Raw genomic sequence first — 25,805 nt, forward strand, 5'->3', positions numbered from 1 at the left:
GATGGAAATTCAAAATGAGGTAACCTGTCTAGAAGGAAATTTGGCAATATGAATCAAGAGCCTTAAAAATGTTCATACCCATTGATCCAAGAATTCAATCTCTAGCAATTTTTAAAACCAAATAAAGATGCATAAAAAACTATGTACATTTCAGTTATTTAATAGAGTAGAAAATTAGAAACAACTTCAATGTCCAACAATAGGTAAAGACTAAATAAAATACAGTATACCCTCAAAGTGAAATATCCCACAGCCTTTAAAAATGATATTATAGACTTGATTCCTTAATATGGAAATAAGAATGCTCAGAGGGTAAAAACTAGAACACTCAAAATATTAAACTATATACACAGTATGAGCCAATTGTTTCCTTTTAAAATGTACATTTTATACACTCAGTATATACACATACAAAGACCTACAGGTATGTACAAGGTGATGAGTGTGGGGGTATGAAGGAAATACACCAAAATATTAATGTTTACTCAAGGTTGGTAGAATAAGGAGTGTTTCGTATTTTCTTCTTTATGCTTTTAATATTCTAAATTTTCTACAATAAGCAAGCATGCTTCTGTTATAAGAAAACACTACTAATATTATACTATTTTAAAAGTATTATATTTCAGAATGTAAACTGAATTCCAACCATATATATTTCATTCATAAGAATGATGTATCCAGACAGCTATAGGCTAATTATAAGTTGGTATTATATACAATTATTTTGTTTTTATGGGGCACAACTTGGTCTGCTACCAAACATCTATCACTGTGCTGTCATGTTTTATTGCTATTCCAATATTATATGTCATAATTTTTAAAATGCAAATTACTATGAAAGTATGCAAGTTTTAATGTCGAAAATCATGCTTTCATGTAAATTATTTTCATAAAGCAAACCCCCAAAACTATACAATTTGAATTGTTATAATTAGTCTGATAATGAAGTAAGCAATAACAAAACATGTCACCTTGACCATCTCTAAGATATCTGAACTGATGCATGATTAATCTAACGTTGATGTACTTTCTGCCTAGGTCAATGTCAACTAGTCACTGAAAATCAAATGGATCTGTTTATACAGTAGGCCCTCCTTATCTACAGATGGGGAACCCACAGATATGGAGGGCCAATTGTACTAGGCCATTTTACATAAGGGACTTGAGCATCTGTGGATTTTGGTATTCGCTGGGGTCCTAGAACCAATCCCCCATGGATACTGAGGGACAAGCACACAGTATACTTTTTATTTGCATTAATTATGATACCTTAGTACATTTCTACTGCATGAGAAAGGAAAGTCTAATGTAACATAAAGAACAGTCTATGTCAAACTGACTTCCCAAGATAACTCTAGTAGGCTTTGGATTCCAAAACAAAAGCAGTCCTGGAGGAGGGTAAAAAAAAACAAAAAAACAAAACAAAACAAAAACCCCCAAGTGCAAGCTACTACGCTAAACAAAACTAACTGCTTCATCTTTGATGTATCCAGATTACGACAAATTTTACAGCCGGTGTACTGTGCCCCTTAAAAAAATACTGTATTTACAGAGCAAGGATCATCCTTACTTGAGCTATTTAACAAGGCACTAAATATTGTATGCTGAAATTAAAAGCAAGTTACAGTAAACTAATTACAAAGAAATGACAAATTCCACAAACCAGGCCAAAGAAAACCCCATTAGTCTATCTTAAATGTTCAAGTGGCTCCTACACAGCAGCACACTGGCAGCTACCAATAAGACCAAATGGATTCAGACAGTTTATTACTAACACAGACAGAGAAAGCATGATCTGTATGGTGTCAGTTCCCCATGTCCCTAGTCCCACAGGACAAAACCAAACTGGAGGGAAGGACCAAATAACAGACAACATGCACAGAGGGTTGCTCTGTCATGGAGGAGCCAACTCTAGACTGCAGCTTTGCAATTTTATACTCACAGCTGTATCTGAAAGAATGTCCCATGTCTCACCAGAATGAGGGAAGGAGATAATAAACTGCCTTGAGGCAGCCTCCCACAAGATAGGGAGGTGCACACAAAATGACCTTATGTCATCTATCTTGCCATGTACCAGGGAGGATCACAGAGTCTTTCCCCAAGATTTGAGTCAGATTGTGGTTCAGCCTTGCCTATGTGGACTATGTGGAGATGTGCAAGATCACCAAGATACCGTGGCAAAGCCATTCCTCTAGTTTATAGTCACACAAATAGAATAAGAAGTCAGTACATAACATTATCATGCTCATTCCCATAATTTTAAGTTTAGAAATTTGACAAGCATTTACTATCAACTGTTGCAGAGAGACACCACAGTCAACCAAACACTATAGGGTATTTTTGTATAGAAAGTGTTATCTGCCCTCAAAGAGTTTAAACTCCTCTTGAGGGAAGCAATGTAAAGCTAAGAGCACAATTGCACCTGGCTATGTACTGATATTAAATAGTAACTTAAACAACTAACAATAGAGGAATGATTAAATAAAATATGGTGCATACATACAATAGACTATTAGGCAGTCGTTAAAAATCATGTTATAAAACATTTTTCTTCAGTGGAACAGTGGCATAAACAAAACTCTCAGAAAGAACAATGGGGAAGAAAAGTATACAACAGACTATAATGGAAAGACTTTTAAGGCAACAACATTACATAAATTAATGTTGAGAAAACATTCAGTCATGAGTTGATGAGGTTTTTTACAAGAGAAGCAGTGAACATATATACAGCAATTATTTCTGAGAGCTTATGGCAAATGGAGGACAGCAGACCAATGTAAGAAGAGAAAACTAGACCAACGCACATGAAAATAATTTTAAACAATTTAGAGCTATACTACTGGAAAAACTGCTAAACCCAAGCACAAAATAGGCATTCATCTCACAATTTTTCCTGGACTTCATCTACAAATATGATTTTCAAGATGGGATTGGTTAAAACAACAGATTAATCCTCAAAACATTTTATAATAGTTTTAATGCCAAACATGTTATTTAATGTCATAAACATTACTTACAAATCAATTTTATTAGTTAACCTAAATATTTAAAAGCAGTCAACTATTCTAAAATAAAAACATATTCAGTGATACAATATAACAATATATAAAAACTATAGCTAATTTGCAACTGTTAAAGTTTAATCATCATATCTCTGCTTATGAAGCAATTAATAAGCTGTTATTTCTTTTTGCTTTCTGATAGCTTTTCTTTTTTTAAATAATATAACAAAACAATAAAAACAAAAATCAGAGAGACAGTAAGAAGTCCAATCTGACTGAAGAACAGGTACATACATGAGAAGTATTTGGAAAACACAGTGGAAAAGGAAAGAGACAAACTGTGGAGGGACCTGAAAAGGCACCCAGGGTAAGAAGCAGGCTAAATTGAACAAATGTGCTAAACATCTACTGTGTACCACACACTATACTAAATGCTGGAGTGGCAACAAAGCAACTACACTCAAAAACCTCTAAAATCAATAAAAAGAGAAATGTAAACAAATACCATATTTCTTTGATTTTACAATGCACATTTTCGTCTAACGTTAGCACTTCTAAAATCCATGTATGTGCTTATTGTGGTAGTGTTTCTTTTTTTCTGGAAAAGTTATTAAATTGATGATGAATGTTATAATAGGGGAAATATATTAATTGCAATAAAGGTTGCAGCTACATTAATTATATAGTTGCAGCTATATTAATTGCAATAAAATTGCAGCTACATTAGAGGGATAGAGTAATCCCTATATGTAGAGGATGGGGGAAAGGGAAAAGGTAATAAAGAAAGGCCTGATCTTGGATACAAAAGATCAACAGGAGTTCACAAGGCAGAAAAGAGGGAGAAGAAGGACATCAACAGTAAGGGCAAAAATAACATGAAAACATGGAATAGCATGATACTTTCAAGGAACAGCATGGAATTTGGCAGGCTGGAATGTAGAGTTTTGGGACACTATGAGACTAAACTGAAAAGCAGGTAGGCCAGGAATGCAAGAAGGATATAACATCTAAAAGCCTATCAATGTAATATACCATATTAATGCAATGAAAGACAAAAAACTAGATATAAAAAGGAATTTCTTCAACCTGAAAAAGGGCATCTATGAAAAAAACCAGAGCTAATATCATATTTAATGGTGAAAGACTGAATGCATTCCTCCTAAGTTCAGGAATAAGACAAGAATATCCACTCTCACCATATCTACTCAACACTGTACTAGAAGTTCTAGCCAGGATGATTAGGCAGGAAACTGAAATAAAAGGCATCCAGATTCGAAAGGAAGAAGTATAACTATCTCTATTTGCAGATGACATGATCGTATATACAGAAAATCCTAATGAATCCATTAAAAAACTATTAGAATGAAGAAACAAGTTCAGCAAGGTTGCAAGATAAAAGACCACTATGTAAAAGTCAATTATAGGGACTTCCCTGGTGGTCCAGTGGTAAAGAATCCGCCTTCCAATGCAGGGGACGCAGGTTCAATCCCTGGTTGGGGAACTAAGATCCCACATGCTGTGGGGCAACTAAGCCTGCGTGCCACAACTACTGAGCTTGCGTGCCTTAACTAGAGAGCCCGCATGCCGCAAAGTACAGAGCCCATGCATTCTGGAGCCCACGACACAACTAGAGAAGAGGAAACCCACATGCCACAGCTAGAGAGAAGCCCGTGTGCCGCAACAAAGAGCCCGTGCACCGCAACGAGCACTGCAATGAAAGATCCCACGTGCCTCAATGAAGATCCCAAAGGCCACAACGAACACCTGACGCAGCCAACTAAATAAATAGATAAATAAATAAATAAATACTAAAAATAATAATAATAAATAAAGTCTACTAAGAAAAAAAGTCAATTATATTTGGGTCCAGTGGTTAGGACTCCGTGCTTTCACTGCCTAGGGCCCAGGTTCAATCCCTGGTCGGGGAACTAAGATCCCACAAGCCACGTGGTGCAGCCACAAAAAAAAAAAACAACAACCGTATTTCAACAAACTAGCAATGAATATCCCAAAAATGAAATTAAGAAAAAATTCTATTTTTTTCTATATATGATAGTATGTCAGAAAATAAAGACGAAGGAAAACTACAAAATATTATTGAAAGAAACTAAAGATACAAATAAATCAAAAGACATCCCATATTCATGGACCGGAAAACTTAATATTGTTAAGATGGTAAAATTTCCCCAAATTGACCTACAGATTCAACACGACCCCTATCAAAATCCCAAACTGCATTTTCTGAAGAAATTGACAAGCTGATCCTAAAATTCATATTGGTCCCAAAATAGCCAAAGCAATCTTGAAAAAGAACAATGTTGGAAGAAGACTCACACCTCCTGATTACAAAACTTAATACAGAGCTACAGAAATCAAGATAGAGTGGTACCAGGATAAGAACAGATATACAGATCAATGGAATAGAATTGAGAGTCCAGAAATAAACATTCACATTTATGGTCAGTTGATTTTCGACAAGAGTAACAAGAAAACTGGATGAGGAAAGAAAGGTATTTTCCGGAAATGGTGCTGGGACAACTAGATATACATATGCAAAAGAACAAAGTTGGACCCTGATCTCACACCATACACAAAGAACTCAAGATGGACAGATAGCCAAGAGGCACATGAAAAGATGTTCAACGTCACTAATTATTAGAGAAATGCAAATCAAAACTATAATGAGGTATCACCTCACACCAGTCAGAATGGCCATCATCAAAAAATCTATAAACAACAAATGTTGGAGAGGGTGTGGAGAAAAGGGAACCCTCTTGCACTGTTGGTGGGAATGTAAATTGGCACAGCCACTATGGATAACAGTATGGAGGTTCATTAAAAAACTAAAAATAGAATTACCATACGACCCAGCAATCCCACTCCTGTGCATATATCCAGAGAAAACCGTAATTCGAAAGGATACATGCATCCCAATGTTCATTGCAGCACTACTTGCAATAGCCAGGACATGGAAGCAACCTCAATGTCCATCAATGGAGGAATGGATAAAGAAGATGTGGTATATATATACCATGGAATATATATACCATGGAATAATATTATACCATGTGGTATATATATACCATGGATGTGGTATATATATACCATGGATGTGGTATATATATACCATGGAATACCTGGAAACGAAATAATGCCATCTGAAGCAACATGGAGGGACCTAGAGATTGTTATACTGAGTGAACTAAGTCAGACGGAGAAAGACAAATATCATATGATACCGCTTATATGTGGAATCTAAAAAAAAGGTACAAATGAAACTATTTACAAAACAGAAAGAGTCACAGATGTAGAAAACCAACTTATGGTTACCAAGGGGAAAGGGGGGAGATAAACTGGGGGATTGGGATTGACATATACACACTACTATATATAAAAGATAACTAATAAGAACCTACTGTATAGCACAGGGAACTCTATTAGGTGCTCTGTAATGACCTATATGGGAATGGAGTCTAGAAGAGAGTGGATATATGTATATGCATGGCTGATTCAGTTTGCTGTACAGCAGAAACTAACACAACGTTGTAAATCAACTATACTCCAATAAAAAAATTAATTAAAAAAAAAAGTACCAACACACCTGAGGGGTAAAATACAGTATTTACTGGTAAAAAAAAAAGTTTTAATTGAAAAACAAACAAACAAACAAAAGAACTCAAGATGGATAATATGTCTAGTGTAAGTGCTAAAACTATAAAACCAAAAGAAAACATAAGAGTAAATCTTCATAACCCTGGGTTAGGCAATGGCTCCTTAGATATGACACAGAAAGCACAAGCAACATAAGAAAAAACCAGATAAAATGGGCTTCATCAAAATTTTCAAATTTTGTGTTTCAAAGCAGACGACCCACAGACTAGGAAAGAAATATTTGCAAGCTATATACTTGGGTAAGGGTTTTATGTACAGAAGAAAAAAAAAAAACTCTTATAACTCAGTAATAATGAAAAGATAACCCAATTAGAAAATGGACAGAATCTAAACAAACATTTCCTCAGGAAAATATACAAATGGACAATAAACACATGAAAGGAGGTCAACATCATTAGTCATTTGCAAAAATGCAAATCAAAACCATAATGAGATTATACTTCACACTTACTAGGATGACTATAAACAAAAATACAGATAGCAACAAGTGTTGTTGAAGATATGAAGAAACTGGAATCCTCATACACTGCTACTGGAAATGTAATATGGTGCAGCCACTTCGGAAAACAATGTAGCATTTCCTCAAAATGTTAAACATAGAATTAACATATGATCCAGCAATTCTACTCCTACATATATAAGAGAAATGAAAACATACATCTACACAACTTTTACATAATGTTCATAGCAATATTATTTATAATAGCCAAAGAATGGAAACAACCCAACTGTCCATCAACTGATGAATGGACAAACAAAATGTACAACAGAATATTATTCAGATATAAAAAGGAATGAAGTACTGATATATGCTACAACATAAATGAACTTTAAAACATGATAAATGAAAGAAGACTATCACAAAGGGCCACATGTTGTACGAATCTATTTATATAAAATGTTCAGAATCAACAAATCTATAAACACAAAAAGTAAGTTAGAGGTTGCCTAGGTCTAGATTGGTGGCGGGGTGGGGGGATATGCTAATGGGTATGGGGTTTCTTTTTGAAGTGACAAAAATATCCCAAAACTAGACTGCAGTGATGAGTATACAACTAACAACCAATAAACTATATACTTTAAATGAGTGAATTTTTGGCATGTGAATTATATCTCAGTAAAATGTTAAAAAGAAAAGAAGTAGGCAGGGATATATCTGGAAAAAGATGATCCATGTACTAAAACACAAAATTGGACCTCTACTTCACACTACACATAAAAATCAATTCCACATTGATGAGGAACTTAAACACCCAAAACAAACCTTTAAAACCTTTAGTAAAAAACATACATGAATATATTTTACACATTCTTAAACAAGACACAAAAAATAGTGACTATAAAAGACTGATAAATTTAACTGTATTAAAATGTAGAACACTTGTTCAGCAAATGACTCCTTAAAAAGCAAAAAAGACAAGTTATAAACTAGGAGAAAATACAATATACAAAACTGACAAATGATTAGTATAGTATTAGTATTGGGGGCAAAATAAATTATTTCACAGTACAGGAAACACATATGGCCAAGTAGGTAAGACATTTGAAGATATGTTAACGAAATTGGTGATCAGGCAAATATAAATCAAGAAAGGTATCACCTCGAACCAGTCAGAATGGCCATCATCAAAAAGTCTACAAGCAATAAATGCTGGAGAGGGTGTGGAGAAAATGGAACCCTCTTGCACTGTTGGTGGGAATGTAAATTGATACAGCCACTATGGAGAACAGTATGGAGGTTCCTTAAGAAACTAAAAACAGAAGTACCATACGATCCAGCAATCCCGCTACTGGGCATATACCCTAAGAAAACCATAATTCAAAAAGAGTCATGTACCACAATGTTCACTGCAGCTCTATTTACAGTAGCCAGGACATGGAAGCAACCTAAGTGTCCGTCAACAGATGAATGGATAAAGAAGATGTATACACAATGGAATATTACTCAGCCATAAAAAAAGAATGAAATAATGCCATTTGCAGCCACGTGGATGGACCTAGATTATCATACTAGATGAAGTAAATTAGACAGAGAAAGACAAATGTTATATGATATCACTTATATGTGGAATCTTTAAAAAATGACACAAATGACCTTATTTACAAAACAGAAACAGACTTACAGATATAGAAGACAAACTTACGGTTACCAAAGGAGAAAGGAGGGAGGGAGGGATAAATTAGGAGTTTGGGATTAACAGATACTATATATAAAATAGATAAACAACAAGGACTTACTGTATAGCACTGGGAACTATATTCAATATCTTGTAATAACCTATAATGGTAAAGAATCTGAAAAATATATATATATACACACACATACACACATATATATAAATAACTGAGTCACTTTGCTGTATACCTGAAACTAACACAGTATTGTAAATCAACTACACTTCAATAAAAAAAATAGTTTCATACTCCAAAAAAAAAAAAGACTTCATTGAACTACCATTTTAAACTCGTTTGGGGGAATTCCCTAGAGGTCCAGTGGTTAGGATTCCGCGCTTCCACTGCAGGGGGTGTGGGTTTGATTCCTGGTCGGGCAACTAAGATCCCGCATGCCTCAGTGCAGCCAAAAAAATAAAAAATAATAAACTCGTTTGGCCAAAATGTTTAAATCTGACAATACTATGTGTTGGATGAGATATGAATTCATAGGATCTCTTACAGAGGTTGATAGAAAGGTAAACTGTAAACCAGTTGGCATTATCTCCTTAATTTGAACATTAACATACCATACAATCCAGCTATTCCACTCCCAAGAATAAACACAAGAGAAATTCTTGCACATGCACAACAGGAGATATGTATAATAACGCTTATAGCAGCACCATTCACAAGAGCAAAAATATGTTAACAACCCAAATGGCCACCAGTGAGACAGTGGATAAATAAACTATGCTATAGTCACACAATGAAAGATAATGGAGCCACCAAAAAGAATGAACTACAGGGACTTCCCTGGTGGCGCAGTGGTGAAGAATCCGCCTGCCAGTGCAGGGGACACAGGTTCAAGCCCTGGTCCGGGAAGATCCCACATGCCGCGGAGCAACTTAAGCCCGTGCGCCACAACTACTGAGCCTGTGCTCTAGAGCCCGGGAGCCACAACTACTGAAGCCTGCGTGCCTAGAGACCGTGCTCCACAACAAGAGAAACCACCGCAATGAGAAGCCCGTGCACCGCAACGAAGAGTAGCCCCCACTCGCCACAACCAGAGAAAAGCCCGCGTGCAGCAACAAAGACCCAACGCAGCCATAAATAAAATAAATAAATAAATATATAATTTTTTTTAAAAAAAGAATGAACTACAGCTTCATACAACAATTTGGATGAATCTGAGCAACTTAATATTAAGTAATATAATATAAAAATTACCAGTTATATAAAGCAGAGTTATGTATTAGCTTTTTCACATTTTTTTAAAGTTCAAAACAAGGAATAAGCAATGTATTATTAAGGAGCTGGCTTACTGGATCGAAGGTGTTTTAGTAGCAACAAGTGACAATCAGATTTGCATATTAGAGTGCTCCAGCTACAGTGTGAAGGACTAATTGGACTTGAAGCAAACTGAACATGTGGCAGAGAGATCTTTGGGGAAAACTGTTGATAGGTCCAGTTAAAGGTGAGAGGAGGACCTGAACAACAACAATGGCAGTGAGAACAGACAGGAAGGAAACAGATCTGAAAGCTATTCAAAGAGTTATGATCAAGAGGCCTTAGGTCCTAACCAGATATAGAGGGTGAGGGACAGTGAAGAGTCAAGAATAATTCCCAAGTTTCTGGTCTGGGAGATCAGGGGGCCTAGGGTCAATAACAAAAGTTGGTCTTTTTTTGACATTTGGAGTTTGAAGAGACTCTAGGACGTCAATATTCATATAGTATCCTCTTTTTATGATTAAGTATAAAATCTGACCCTTCCCCCTTCAAAGCCCATCCTCCATCTCCATTATAAAGCCCCCTCTGATGTTCTACCAACACAATCATGTCACCGCTCCCTCTTCAAACTTGCACATCACTCTGTTTTCACTTAAGACATTTATCTTACTCTAGCCCAGCACTGCTCAATCTCAATCACCACTGACATTTTGGACCAGGTAACTCTTTGTTGTGTGGGCAGTCTTGTTCACTGTAGGATGCTTAGCGGTATCCCTGGCTTCTACCCACTAGATATCAGTAGCATCCCCAAGTTGTGACAGTCAAAAATGTCCCCGGACATTACCAAATATCTCCTGGGGGCAAGTTCCCCCACTCCTTGAAACCTTGATCTAGCCTATATAATAGATACATGAGTACTTCTTTTATACCACAAGGAAATCATAAGTTCCTTAAAGGCAGCAACTTTATCACCCTGTCCATTTACATAAAATAGATATGACAAATCCATTCTTACATACTAATTAAGGTAAATTAAGGAGACAGCTATGTTCAATTTACTATTTTTAATGTATAAATATCTTAAAAAGTAATTGATTTCTCATGGACACAGACATCCCCAACCAATTAGCTCAAAGTATTAAGGATTTATATATTGTAATTACTTTTTTAAGAGGGGAAAATTTCTATGCTGCACATTCTAGAGTCTCTTAGGGACATAATAATTTAGAGAAGTCATTTTTGAATGAAATCCAGATTCACAAATGCTCTAGAATTGGTTAGTCTCAACAGAGTTCAAATAAAAGTTTATGGCACGGTTATTTTATTTCTGTCTCTTGTCACCTTGAATCCCTAATATTATACATAAAATTCCACTGAAAGAAACTTAAGCAATTAATTTAAAAGTGACAACAATCTCTGTCACAAATTATAAGAGTACACAGATTAACAACGTCCACAAATAAGGAAGAACTTACTTTCCTATTTGGAAAAAAAAAACTTTAAAAAAATTTTGGGGTCAAAAAATATATGAGACAATATCCATTGTTTAATTATCCATTACAGTCCATTGACTGGTATTCTGTAAGTGGAACGCTATCAATTTATAATTTATTTGAAACAGGAGAAATGTAAAGATTAAAAGACCTTTAGCAGACTGAACACACTAGTAAAGTGAGACTAAACACAAATTTAAATTATTGTTATAAAACTCACTTGTACAGTTTTCTTTTATTACATTAAATGGTTTCCTGGAGTATAAGGTATTTTTTCCTATAAAAGGGAAGCAGAGAAAACTTTCTGAAACTTTTCAGAAAACTGATTATAAGAGTGTTACAATGCTTCAAGAACTACCTAAATACACACAAAGTGTAGAGAAAAGAGAAAGGTTTCCCCTTCTACATCATGATGATGAACAGCCTCTGTACGATGGGGATGGGCATGATACAGTTTAAGTATCCCTTAGAGTGTACTGCTGGGATAGGCTAGGAGAGTGATATGCCCTTTTGCAAAGTTTCACTGTATGCCTTGGAACTTAAATACCACCTCCCAGGAAATCAATATGCTCTAAGTATTCAATTACTTTTATTTGTGAAGTGTCCTTAACATCATCTCTCATGCTGTCAGTGAGGTTCTGGATCTTGTACATCTTTATGCTTTTGATGATAAATAAATGCTTCAGAGTTTATGTTACAAATAATCTAAATCAAAATATTAAATTTTAAACTTAAGCAAGTGTCACTATAACCCTAATTCAAAAATATCCCAATCAACCACTTCTGTTCTTTTACCTGTCATGCAGTATATATAATTTTTTTCAGAAAACATGGTAAGCTCATATTGTTCAAAAGCAACTAATCTAGCTGCTTAACACAGTCCTAATTCTAAACTGTGGCTTATTCTCCATAATGACTCCTTAAAGCATTTTGCTCTATTGAGTACTTATTCCTATGCTTGTAACTTTGTTCTCCCAGATGACACTGCCTCACTTAAGATTAAAATTTAAGACAATAATGTCCCCAGACATCGACCTTCCCCTTCACCTTAGCAAAAGTCAGGTAACTCCTCCCTTCCATTGCTAACAACTCTCCACCCACTCCATGAAGATCCTCCCTCCCCCTCTTGCATTTTAACACTGAACTCTCTACTAGTTCCCTCCTTTCAGTCTCCAAGTATGTTTGAGAAAATATAGAGTGAACCTGCAGTTAACGTCTGCCCTTAACATGCAATGCCATTCTCAACTCCGTATCAGTGCAATTTCTCCCCTGACAGTCTGCAACTGTCCCTATACCTAACTCTATAGGAAACTTTCTCAAACTAACTTAACCCCCAGTAAAATTAAGCCTTATGCCCCAGTTCCATATCACTTAATTGTACAGTTTATTAAAACATACAATTTTGAACATTATATATTATAACTCTTTTCTAATTGTTACATATATTACTGTACACATTCACCTAGTTTGTAAACCCTTCGAGGATCATGTTTCCAAAGTTAGAGTTCAATAAAAGCTTGCTTAATGAATCTATTCTAAAACCAACAGAGGGGCATGAAGGCAAGCTATGCAAATACCATGCACAAAACAAAACACACTGCACCACAAACAAAAACTATATAATCTATGAAACTAAATAAGCATTCATCTTTCAGATTAAATAACCTATTTATTAGCACAGTGTTTATTTTAATAGTAGCTTTGTTATAAGAAGAGAAAGTGTTGCGATGGAAATAACACTGGAATAGTGCTAGAGTTGGTAAACCTAGCCTCTGACCCACACTCTGCCATACACTAGCCATTTAACTTCCGGCAAATCACTTAACCTCTCTCAACAACAAAGAGTAATTACTATGCACTCTACAAAGCTCAAAGGGTTATTATTAGGATACAATAGGGTAATATATATTAAAGTGCTCAGAATTTATAAAGAGCTGTATAAATGGTATTATTTTAATGATAAACGTACCCTCCAATTTAAGATAACATTTTATTTTAAAGTGTGAACTTGCAAAAGAAAGAAATTAAGGGGCAACTATTTATGCTATAGAAGAATTCATTACTGAATAAAATAAATCACTGCAAGGTTCAGCAATTCAAATTCAATCTGAAGCAATTAAAATATGAGGCAACCATCAAAAGTGTCCTTCACATTCAATTTTTCAGTGAGATATTTATTACATACAGCAAGGCAGATATTTGAATCAGGCCACAAAATCACAAGCTTATTCCACTGAATGCACTAAGATGGCCTTCACCTATGTTACAAAATCAGATGCTGCACAGTTTAACTGGCTCCATTTTACAAGTCGATACAATGCACCATGCCCCACAGTTGAAGAGGTGAACCAGCACATGTAGGAAATACTAGAGTTGACTCCAGGTTTACAGGAAAACACGTGATTAACCAGGACACAGCACAATCTGATGTATGTAAAGAATTCCTAAATCTGTTTCACAGACCTATTGTTTATGGACATAAAGAAGTATGAAGAAGCAAAGGGAGCAGCTGCAAGTAGACTGAGACTTATTTGTAGCACTGGTGACAAAGTCAAATATGAAAAGTTTCAGGATTTGTTTGGGTAGCCATTAAAATCATTTCCAAGCTCTCTTAAAGTCAACAAATTATCACAGTATCCAGACAGACTTTTTAAAGTTCTAGGCAATTTCCCTTTGTCTTGCCAAATCTACCCACAGACCAGCAAAGATAAGACATTACAACCAGAGTTAGCTACTTTCCTGAAATGGGTAACCAACTTTCTGATCCCTATTTTTATTTTTTTATATGGGTGAGGATTTTAATCACAAAGTATCTGGAGGGACTTCCCTGGCCGTCCAGTGGTTAAGACTCCACGGGAACTAAGATCCCACATGCCGTGTGGCCAAAAAAAAAAAAAAAGAAGTACCTGCAAGGCATATCAATTCAAAAAAGGTCGGGAGCACAAACCACCAAATGGAGATTCAAGTAACTGGCAAACTCTCCCTTTTAAATGTTAATCACCTGGAAAGGCTGCCATAATTATTTAGCATTGAGCTCCAACCCAGCAAAGGAAGAGGAGTGAGGCTGAAGAGGGAAAAAGAAATAAGGAGGGCAGCAGGAGGGAGGGGACAGGTGAAGAAGAACAGACACCAGAAATGCAAAGAGAAATAAAAAGATACCAAAGATAAACTTTGCCATCAACAACCTATTATCCACTTTCCCTCACAGGAAGACTATTAATAGACAAAACAAGATTTTGCTGCTACATGTTCTAGGGGCATTATTTTCTTAACGCAAATTTATCCAACAGTAGGGAACTGGAGAAATTATAGTTTCCTGGTAAGTTTCTAGTCACTACAGACATAATATGATGAAAAAAATGGGTCTGCTTCACTCAAGTCTATCAAAAAGAATACTGAACTAGAACTTGAACACTTGGTTCCTAGCTTTGGTTTTGACCCTCTTGACAAGTAGCTTTAGGTTAGTCACCAAACTTTTATCAATGTTCTCATTCACTCAAACAATAAATATATCTTGAGTGCCTAAAAAATGAGCTATTTTAGAGTTTCCCAACCCTGACTGCACATTATAATCACTTGGGAATTCTTAAAAAACAAAACAAACCAACAAACAAAAAAACCCCTCTCTTTGCCCCTGAGACTGATTAAATTGGTCTAGGGTGGGGCCCAGGCATAGGTTTAAAAAAAAAAAAAAACACACTGCCTTGTGATTTTAACATGCAGGCAAGATGGTAAACCACAGGTCTATTTCATCTTATGTATATGTAAGGAACAGCAAAATAATGTGAAAAGCCCTCTCCCTTCCTTTGAAATTTATCAATTTCCCCTTCTAATCCAATTTTGTTTCAACCTAGATTCTCACCACCTCACACCTAGATTACCAAATAGCTTCCTACCTATCTTCCCTTCTTCCAATCTCTTCCCAACCCAATAAACCACTGCTGTCTAATCAATTTGGTACTGAAACAGTATCCCACTGAGAGTCATTTTAAGTATAACAATATCAACAAACAACTGTTTTCATCAAGCAGAGAATATATTGTATATACATATTTGTATGTTTGTATGTATATGTGTATGTATGTATGGTATGTATGTATAATCTCAAACATGCTCTGTTTGTCTTCAGTTCCATTTATGTATAATGGATACTAGTCTCTTTACATGTAAGATTATTGTCCCTAACTAGTTCATGGCTGAATTTGGTCAAAAATGAATGGCAAATGAGTCACCCACAGATTTCTCATTTAAATTTTGAAGTGTTCCCACAAGGAACATATATTCAATTTTTAAAAAAGTAAAATGAGGTGGAATTATCTCAAAAAGTCCTCTGTTACTGTAGGCACTGATAAAGTTTATGATGAATGAATTTTACCAAGAACAAATATGGTTCTGGTTTGTGTTAAAACTTGCCTCAGAAAACAAACTGAAGCCTTAAAAGCCAGTGGTTATAACCACATAAGATGATATTCATATTTATGAAAAATATTAAGTACAATATAAGCAATATATAATGAGAAAACTGAACAAGTATATGACTTTTTCCCTGCCTTTCAGGAGCTCTCCATCTTCTCAGGGAAAGCAAAATATAAAAAGAAAATAAAGCCAGCAGGTAAGTGGTAAAGACAATAAGTACCCCAGGAATTCAAAGAAACAGGAGACTGCTGTGGACTAAGGGAGTTGGAGACAGCATCTTGGAAAAGCTGGAGCTTGAACAAAATTAAATAGGTGGAGAAAAGAAGGAAATCTCATGCATGTGGGTGACCTTCTACAAAGATGAGGCAAAAATTCATAAACTATATTTGAGGGACAGGGAGCTGACCTAGCTGGAACAGAGGGTTCTATGTAGGAGCATTTGAAGAGTTAAGGTTGCAAGAATAAATTGGAGCCAGGCAGTGAAAGCCCTGAATGCCAAGAGAGGATGCTTCAACTTTGTCCTATAGATGAAAAAACCTTTTATAGGTAACAAGCAAAACAACATATCTCTATAATGATGCAGTCTGAAACCATTTTTCTTCATGCCTTCGAAGAACATACCAAGTAGTATAATATCTTGCCAATATATCATGAATATGTGAACATATTGTTTAGGAAGTCTGTTCAGAGTGAAGGAGTAAATACTCAAACATGCTTTCCAAAATACAAAATCACTGATCAATTACACATTCATAGTTCTTAGGATAATTCCTAAGAGAATAATTGGGTAGAAGGCTTCAATTTTAGGTTTTCCTCCTCTCCCCACCCTCATCGAAACACACACCTTGATTTAATATCTAGAAACGTAATACAATGAAACAGTGTTATTCTGAAAATAAGAGGTCTTTTATTACTTCTCATTGTGAGTGAATTTACTTACTATATTGCTTCAAAATCACTAAATCTATTAAAATAAATCTGTCCATGATTTCTTTCAGCAAAGCAGATAAAAACAGACACATAAATAACAAATTTAAAGACTGTGAAAAGTAAAAAATCCTTCATCAAACCAAAACACACCTAAAATAAGCGGCATTGGCTTATAAGGCAGAGGGGAATGAGAGTGTGTTCATAACAAAAAATGCCATCCACAACAAAGAGTACCAGAGAGTATATGAAGAACATTACAATAGGCAATTTCTTGTCCAAAATGATAAACCATTAACCCACAACTCCAAGAAGAATGGAGTTAATTTTGTTTCTCAAAAATGCCCTTAAAATTTTTGGTTATATCTGCAATAAAAATTAAGACTCCAACATAACTCAAAACAAGGACTCTTTCCCCTAGTAAACCAGACACATAAGTGATTGATGATTTAATTTGCCACTGCAGCAAATACTAATTTAACCACCACTATCTCAACACCAGGAAAATGACAAATCTCAGTCTTTAAAGGCATATGTGACAAGAAGGCAAGAATATTCTAGGATGATTAAAACACACACAAAATAAAAACACAGAAGAACCATGGCAATACTGCTGCTGTACTAGGAAAAGGGATATACCATTCTTGCAGGCACGTATGGCTTTAAAGAATATGTATAGATTATGATGTTATAGTATTGCCTTTTTTTCCTCCGGGAAAGATGGGAACATCCACGAGAGTTAGCAGCGCATTCAGGAAGGTGTCAATACCTCCCTCCCCACCCCTTACTGGGGAAACTCGCTTTAACAATAATGCTCTTTCACCCCTCACATCCCACCCGATTTCCATACACCCTTCAGTCAGCATTCCCGCCCCCGCACCTTTCCCTGCTCTTCCCCTCACATTCAGAACTGGCTGCTCTGACTTTGTCAGTCTCGCCGCCCCCGCGCACCCGCCCAGACCAGCAGAGTCCAACAACGCAGCCACGCAGCCACCCACTCCCCCCACCTCCTCCTTCTCAGCCCAGCTTCCCCTCCCCCTCCCCGTCCTGTCACCTGCTTGGGTGGTGTCCGTCAGGTCGTAGCCGCTGCCCGGGAAGTCTCGGAGTTTCCTACCACTGAGGCTCAGGATGCCGGAGTTGCCCGCCTCCTCCAGGGCCCGGTCCAGGCTCCTCACGGTGTGTTGAGGCTGTAGGCTCCCCGGGTTCCACTGCGGCCCGTTGGGGAACGGCTGACCGAAAAGAGTCGGTACCGGGATGGGCACCACCAGGGTCCCGCCGCCGCCGCCGCCGCCTCCCACTCCGGCTCCACCACCTCCCCCTCCGGCCGCGCCACCGCCACCGCTACTTCCACCTCCACCACAACCGCCGCCCCCACTGTTACCACCACCTCCCTGACTCGCCGCCATGTTCCTGGGAGAGAGAATAGCCCCCGACAATACTCTCAGCTTGTGCCGCGAGTGTAGGGGGTTCTTAGGACGCATGCGCAGGCTGGGGGCGGGGTGGGGGGGGCGAGGTAGAGGGTGGGAAGGAACTAGGGGGCGGGCTGGGAGGAGGTGTTGGGTATGAAGAGGCGATGTTCAAACGCGCAGAAGGCTTGCTTTAAGAAACGTGTGATCAGAGGAAGGATGCTAAATCCCGGTTCCGCTGCTTTGGGTACCAAAATCTTGCGAAGCGACACCAGCTTGACTGTAAGTCATTTGGCAATATGCCCCCAAATCTCCTTGTTGCTTCACCTTTTGCGTCTGCAAAACAAAGGCATATATTAGATAGAGATGAAAGGGATTCGTTTCAGAATATTTTGAAACAGCGTTTAGAAGGACTATCAGGGACCTGACTGAAATGCTTACCGCAAATGCCTCAGGAATCCTTTAGCAGTGTTAACACGGAGAGAAACTTTGGGGAGGAAAATGGGTGCAGAATTGAGTTTTAAGCCTATATGAATTTTGCCATAATTTAGAATTCCAAAATAGGAAAAGACTTTTAAAATGTTTTCAAGGAAGGCTCTCGTTTCAGTGCGTGTGGGTCTCAGCCAAACTGCTGCCTTCCAAAACTTGGAAAAGTTCTCTGCATTCTGTCCTCTAAGTCTTTGAAGTTGTGCCAAGATCTCCAAAATATCTCGAGTTTCTTCTCATCATGTCAGCATGGCTGATGGAAAACTCTTTGATCATCAAACAACCTTAAAGTTTATTTTTGAAATACAGGTTTTGGTTTTAGGTGGAATTCTGAAGATTTAACACTGTGGATATGAAGCTAATCAATCTTGGATTTTAGGAGTTCATTCTTAGAACATGAACCCAACCACACAGGCCACTGCCATCCCTCCACTCCCACTCAGAGTTATTCAAATCTTTTTCACTAATAGAAAAGTTACACAAGAAAACTATCAGAATGCTTGGTCATATTCAGTTATCATTAATTTGAATATCCTGCGCCTCTCTTTTACATCCATTTCAGTTTAAGCAATCTGTCAACAGTCTCATTTTCTTGGAGAAAGCTCCACAAAAATTTCTACTTTGGAAAAAAAAAATACGGGAAAGAATTACAACTTGTCTAAAATGCTTTGTGGCCATATAGGTTAACTAAGATAATTATGTTGCAAGAAATTACATTTGCCAGATGCATGACCCACAGAAGGAACAGAACTGAGAATCAGACCTCCACAATGAATTAGCAAGTGAAATCAAATTATTTAAACCCACTGGTGTCAGAGAGAAAGTTGTACCTTATATCTCATCTTTCTTACATCGCAAATCAAATCAGGTATTAATTGAGAACTTCCAGAATCAAGAGGAGTGGAAAGGGAAACTAAATTCATTAGGTAGAGAAAAGATTAGGAAAAGAATGTTTAATAACTAGCCAGTAAAAATTTTAGCAATTATTTAAAACAACGTATTGGACTCCAGGAAAAGTATGTCCTCTGGATCAGGATACCTGTCGAGTGAAAAAGGCCATGTACAACCAAATTTAAGCAGGAAAGTAATCTTTCAAAGAATTTAAAAGATAGTCTAAGGAGGAAAAATAGGAAGCCTACAAAATAGACTAGATATACATGAAAATCTGACAAAATAACACATTCTAGAGCTCTTTGACAAGAACACCAAGGCCATAAGGAGTGTTAAAAGATAAACTGAGGCATATTAAAATTTTAAGAGTTTGAGCATTTATCTTTTGGAATTGGGCAGTGCCAAACAGGAAGTGCTTAAGAGTACTCACCAACAGGAGCCAAGGGAAAGACTTATATAGAGAAAGTGAGGAAGCAAAAAAAAGAAATTATTTGATTGGCTGTAGCTTAAAGCCTAGTTGGCTGTTTGTGATTGGTTGTCCTTAGAATTTTGATTTCCTAACCTTGAGGCTTTTATAGGCTTAGATTTTGGTTTGCTTATGTAGGCCACCATGGCACTAGAGCCACCTCAGTCTAATAATGGTCTTCTTGTTTAATTAATTTAGCAGGAGGTAAAAGGTTTAGAAGAAAGAGCATGACATTTAGAAATTTGTTCCAACCCTTTAACTGCCAGTGTAATACTCAGAAAAGTGACCTAAAATCTCTGTACTTCAGTTTCCTCATAGGGAACACTGGAAAATAACAATCATACTTATAATAATAATAATAATAATATATAAATAGTGCTTACTATTTACCAGGAACTGTTCTAATTGCTTTATATATATTAAGTCATTCAATCTTCATAACAATCCTGTAAAATAGGTACTATTATTCTTCCATTTTATGGATGAAGAAAAATAGCATATACCTCACATACGATTGTTGTAAGAATAAATAAGATCACATACGTAAAGTGACACTACAATACCTGGCATTCATTCATTCATTCATTTAGTAAACATTTTTTGAGTGATTACTCTGTGCCAGGAACTATTCTCTGTGCAAGTAATAGTATAGCATTAGGTGCTCAATAAATGTTAATTTCTGTACTACACCCGTGAATCCCTCATGAAAGAAAATAAAATAATAAAAAATATACAAAATGGAGAAAGCCAAGGAAGAAATCAGTTAATTCCTTGATAATTGTGGGCAAGAAATATTTGACATATTGCATAAATTTTTTGTTTCAGTCTATACTAGAGGATATTTTTACAGTGATTACCACTTTAATGTTATTCTCAATGTGAACACGTTGGTAATTGGTTAAATTACAGACAATACTCAGAATTATCCAAGCCAAACTTACAAATTGAATGTTGACAAATCACCAGGACTAGATGACATGTATCAAAGATTATAGAAGGAAAACAAGGGGTTTTGAACAAAATATGCAGCCTCTATTAAATAAAGCACTGGCCAACTACAAGCGTGATTTGTATTCAAGAGAACTCTAGAGGGGACTTCTGAAATTCCAGGTCAGTTTATAGTCACCGCTATCCCAAGCAAATTGGTAGTTACTCAACATTTTTAAATAATATAGAGAAGGAAAGGCACAGTCCAAAGCTCCAAATTCTTCTATTAGAGACCAAGATTATTGGGATAGACTACAGGATGTTCTTACCAGCCTATAAATAAATCAAAAGTGAGATATGTTTTATCTCAGGATCTAGAACAAGGCAACGAACTTGGGGATTAACTAGATTGAACTATGATATGAATTTTTTTAAAATCCTGATCAGGATCCAGGAAAAAAGCCATGGGAGTCTCTGCAGTTTGTTTCCTGAAAACATCAGTATTTAACATCAGTTAAATACTAACCTCGGGGGTGAGGGGGGGTGGGGACAATGAAATGTTGAGTATCATCAAGACATATACCAGAAACCCTGAAAAATATTAATTTACATCTTACGGAACTGTTCCACAGCTGCTGCTGGAATGTGATGTGAAGTTCTGCTCACTGCACTCTCAGCACAAGTCCTGAATTAGAGAAAGCCCTAAGAAGTACACCTAAAATGATTACAGAAATGAGGGAAGGAGAAATTTACTTGGCCTTCATCTCTCTGGTAACTTGATCTTCAGTCCCTTCCAAAATCCCTGTTCTGGCATGGAACCTTCAGAGTAGTATATATTAACTTATTTTAGCATAATTTATAGCACACTATATATGACATCCCTGATCCTCCTTCCCCTGTCTTTTTTTTTCTTTTTTCTTTTTTTAGGCCATACCCAGTGATCAAACCCAGGCCCCAGCAGTGGAAGCATGGAGTCCTAACTATTGGACCACCAGGGAATTCCCCCTTTGCATTGCTTTAACCAATCCTAACAAACTCATTAATCCCAAAGTTAATATTTATTAACTCAAGAGGGATTTGGACAAATGTATGAATGATCACTATTACTTAAAAGAAGCTATGACATACCTAATCTTCAATGTTGATGACAATAAGCACTATTATGTTCTATCTTGGTTAGAATCCCTGCTATGATACTTACAAGATGCAAGATAGACAAGTCGTTTAAGCTCTCAAATTCTCAGATTTCTCATCTATAAGCAAGGGACCATAACATTATTAGCTATCTCATAAGATTGTAGTGAGGATGGCGTGAGATATTTACATAAAACACATAGTATATTATAACAGTTTCTTTTTTCTAGGTTCACTTTACCAATAGAACACTGAGCTGCGTGAACCATGAATTATCAGCATAGCAGTTCTTAAATTCCTCTGTACTATCATGCTACCAGCACTAATAAACATTTTCCTCTGTGCTGCTCTTGAAGTTACATCCTTATCGACTCACCCTATGTTTCTGCCTCTCCTAACTCTTGTGTTTTCACTATATGATCCAGTAACTTGATTCCAATTCTTGCTTACTGTCTCTAATGCAATCCCAGCTTTTGACCTCTGTGTTTCTAGTATGTTTACCTGATATCATGAAATCCATTTAAATATCTGTTCCAAATCCTTCTTAAAGAATGTATCTTAGATGTTTTGCTTTGTGTAAGCAACACAGGTCTGTTAAAAGTCCTGAAGAGTTATTATTAGAGTAGTATGTAAAAGATACAGATTGCTGAATTTTGCTTAGTTTACCTTGGCCAAAGGAAAGTAAATAAAACATCACATAAAATTATTAAACCTGTTATGTCCAGTTAGAAAATATAAGGTTGAGGAAGAGTTTTTAGTCTTCTTTAGTATTACATTGGAAAGTCTCCTCTTTATAGGTAAACATGGAAACATGCCATATGCCTTTTGGGCAAGCTTGTCTTACAATAATTATTTTCCTCTTCTTGCAGTATGTGAGAGAAAATGATGAAATAGGGCCTTTTCAAGCAAAATCCAAATTCCTAAAAGGAAAACCTAGGCAACTATCGCGTTACCTCTAAGCAGGCTATACCTGTGAGAGAAAACAAAACAAAACAAAACAATGTTAATGGCATTTCAGTAAAGCCTGTTAAAGGAATTACAGTATCAAGATAGATTAAAACCCCAGGAGAAAAGATAAATTCCAAAACGGTTTAGATTCTGTATTTCCTTAAACAGAATAATATAGAAACATTTGGACCAAAATCTGTGTCTAAAACGAAGGTTGGAATGAAATGATAAAGAATCAAGTTGGGCATCTACCAAAGTCTATATTTGTTTACCTTAATTTTTGCTTCAATTTTGCTTCAAATCTTCATCACTATACATGGCAAAGTGTGATTGTTACAGGTTTATGGTTTTTTGTTTCTCTCAATCAAATAAACGTATGACATAAATCTCTGTGGGACTGTGATTGAAATGACTCTGAGCCTGGTGGCAGTGTACCCAGATTATAAGGCTTTTTTTGATTGATGATGAAATTTCTTTTAATGACTGAATCTGTAAACCTGAAGCTCTCAGGTGATAACTGGATCACACGTGACCCTAAAATCCAATGCTTCTCTCTGTGTGGCAACAAGACTATTTCTTCTTAACCATGGTCATGATCGTGACCCCAGTTAGCCTATTTGTGAGTTGTCAGAAGGAAGGGTCAAAGCTCTGTTCCCTAAACAAGAGCGTGTGATCAAATATTGCAGGATATTTTAGATGTGTTTTGCTTTGGTGAGGCAGTCAGAAATTTCAACATCCACTTACATTATGAGTTTAGGTTGGCAATGCCGACCCTCAAGAAGATATTTACATCTGCTAAAGCACTTTGTCTACAATTATGGTATGATTCCACAAAGTAGGAGAAAATATATTGGTTGAGATGACCTCATGTTTCACACTTCCAGGAATTAACAGGCGTATTAACGTAGGAAACTAACATACTTTGCCACTCTTTTGTGGTTTTAAAAGTCTCTTTATTAAAACAGCTAACCATATTCATTAAATAATGGAGTAGATAATTCTAAGGTACTAATTAGTAAACAATTAGGTTATCCTTGATAACTTCATCCACTTCTTCCATTTTGTATTTCTTAAACACTCCTTAATAAAATCTTCATCTTAAATACGTACCTCTACTTAGAAGAAATCCTTTTTTTCCAGGACACATACATAAAGCTCCAGAGGACTTTAAAATTTCCTTAGCTGGCTATGACTTCTCCTACTGGTCATAGGCAATAGACTTTTGATAAGTTGGCAAAACCAAAGATATAAACACACCGTACTGTTTGACTACTAGCATCGTCTCCACTGCCATAACCTTAACTCAAGTCACTATTTTCTCTGGACTACTACAGTAGCCTCCTAACTGGCTTTTCTGCTTCCACCCCTCTACCACTTAACAATTATGTGGCCTTGGGCAAGTACCTTAGCCTCTTTGTGCCTCCATTTTTTCATCTGAAAAATAGGGATGATAATACTACCTACCTTATAGGGATACTGTGAGGATTAGAATTACTTAATACATGTCTAGCACATAGTAAGAACTTAAAGAACTTTAGCTAGTATCATTGTCATTATCGTTATCATTAACATACTCCACTGGCTAATAATATCTAGCAGTGAAAGGTAAATTATCTCTCTTAATTGCACGAGAGTCCTGTGCAGCGGACATTATTATTATCCCCATTTTATATGTGAGGAAACTGTGGTCCAGAGAAATTAAGTAACTTGTTCAAGGTCTCAGTTGAGAAGTGGAACAGTAAAAATTTGAATAGAAGCATGCCTGAGTGCTAAACCAAGGCTCTTAATCACTGTAACTTCTGGCAATAATCTATATGACTTAGTATCTTTTCTCAGTCCAAAAATTCTTAGCTGCTAACTCCTTCTAAACTATCTCCATAAAACAGTGATTACCAGTTGCTAAGTGCTGCCTGCTTAGCTTACATAAAATCATTAAATGTATTCATTAACAACTTTCATCGACTTTCAAATCAACCTACTTTTTTTTTTAAATTGGAGTATAGTTGATGTACAGTGTTTCAGGTGTACAGCAAAGTGATTGAGTTTTATACATATACATACATATGTATATATATATTCTTTTTCAGACTCTTTTCCATTATACAAGATATTGAATATAGTTCCCTGTGGTATACAGTAGGTCCTTACTCTTTAACTATTTTGTATATACTAGTGTGTATCTGTTAATCCCAAACTCCTAATTTATCCCTCCCCCTTCCCTTTCCCCTTTGGTAACCATAAAGTTGTTTTCTATGCCTGTGAGTCTATTTCTGTTTTGTAAATAACTTCATTTGTATCATTTTTTTAGATTCCGCATACAAGTGATATCATATCATATTTGTCTTTCTCTGACTTACCTCACTTAGTATGATAATTTCTAATTTCATCCATGTTGCTGCAAATGTCATTATTTCATTCTTTTTTATGGTGGAGTAATATTCCATTATATATATATATATATATATATATATATATATATATATATATACCACATCATCTTTATTCATCTGTCGATGGACATTTACATTGTTTCCATGTTTTGGCTATTGTAAATAGTGCTGCTATGAACATTGGGGTGTATGTATCTTTTCCAATTATAGTTTTGTCCAGATATATGCCCAGGAGTGGGATTGCTGGATCATATGGTAACTCTATT

The 25,805-nt window shown here is 36.3% G+C and overlaps 1 protein-coding gene across 2 annotated transcripts in view; it reads right to left on the reverse strand.

The window, feature by feature from the left end:
- Positions 1 to 18,297, reverse strand: part of LRCH2 (leucine rich repeats and calponin homology domain containing 2) — a 95,320-nt gene extending 77,023 nt beyond the window's left edge. For both annotated transcript variants that reach the window (XM_059910031.1, XM_059910030.1), the window contains exon 1: positions 17,946 to 18,297. In XM_059910031.1, coding sequence (XP_059766014.1) covers positions 17,946 to 18,297 — 352 coding nt within the window. The remainder of the gene's footprint in view (positions 1 to 17,945) is intronic.
- Positions 18,298 to 25,805: the final 7,508 nt, after the last annotated feature.

Source organism: Balaenoptera ricei, chromosome X (assembly GCF_028023285.1).
Source record: "Balaenoptera ricei isolate mBalRic1 chromosome X, mBalRic1.hap2, whole genome shotgun sequence".
Classification (NCBI taxonomy): Eukaryota; Metazoa; Chordata; class Mammalia; order Artiodactyla; family Balaenopteridae; genus Balaenoptera; species Balaenoptera ricei.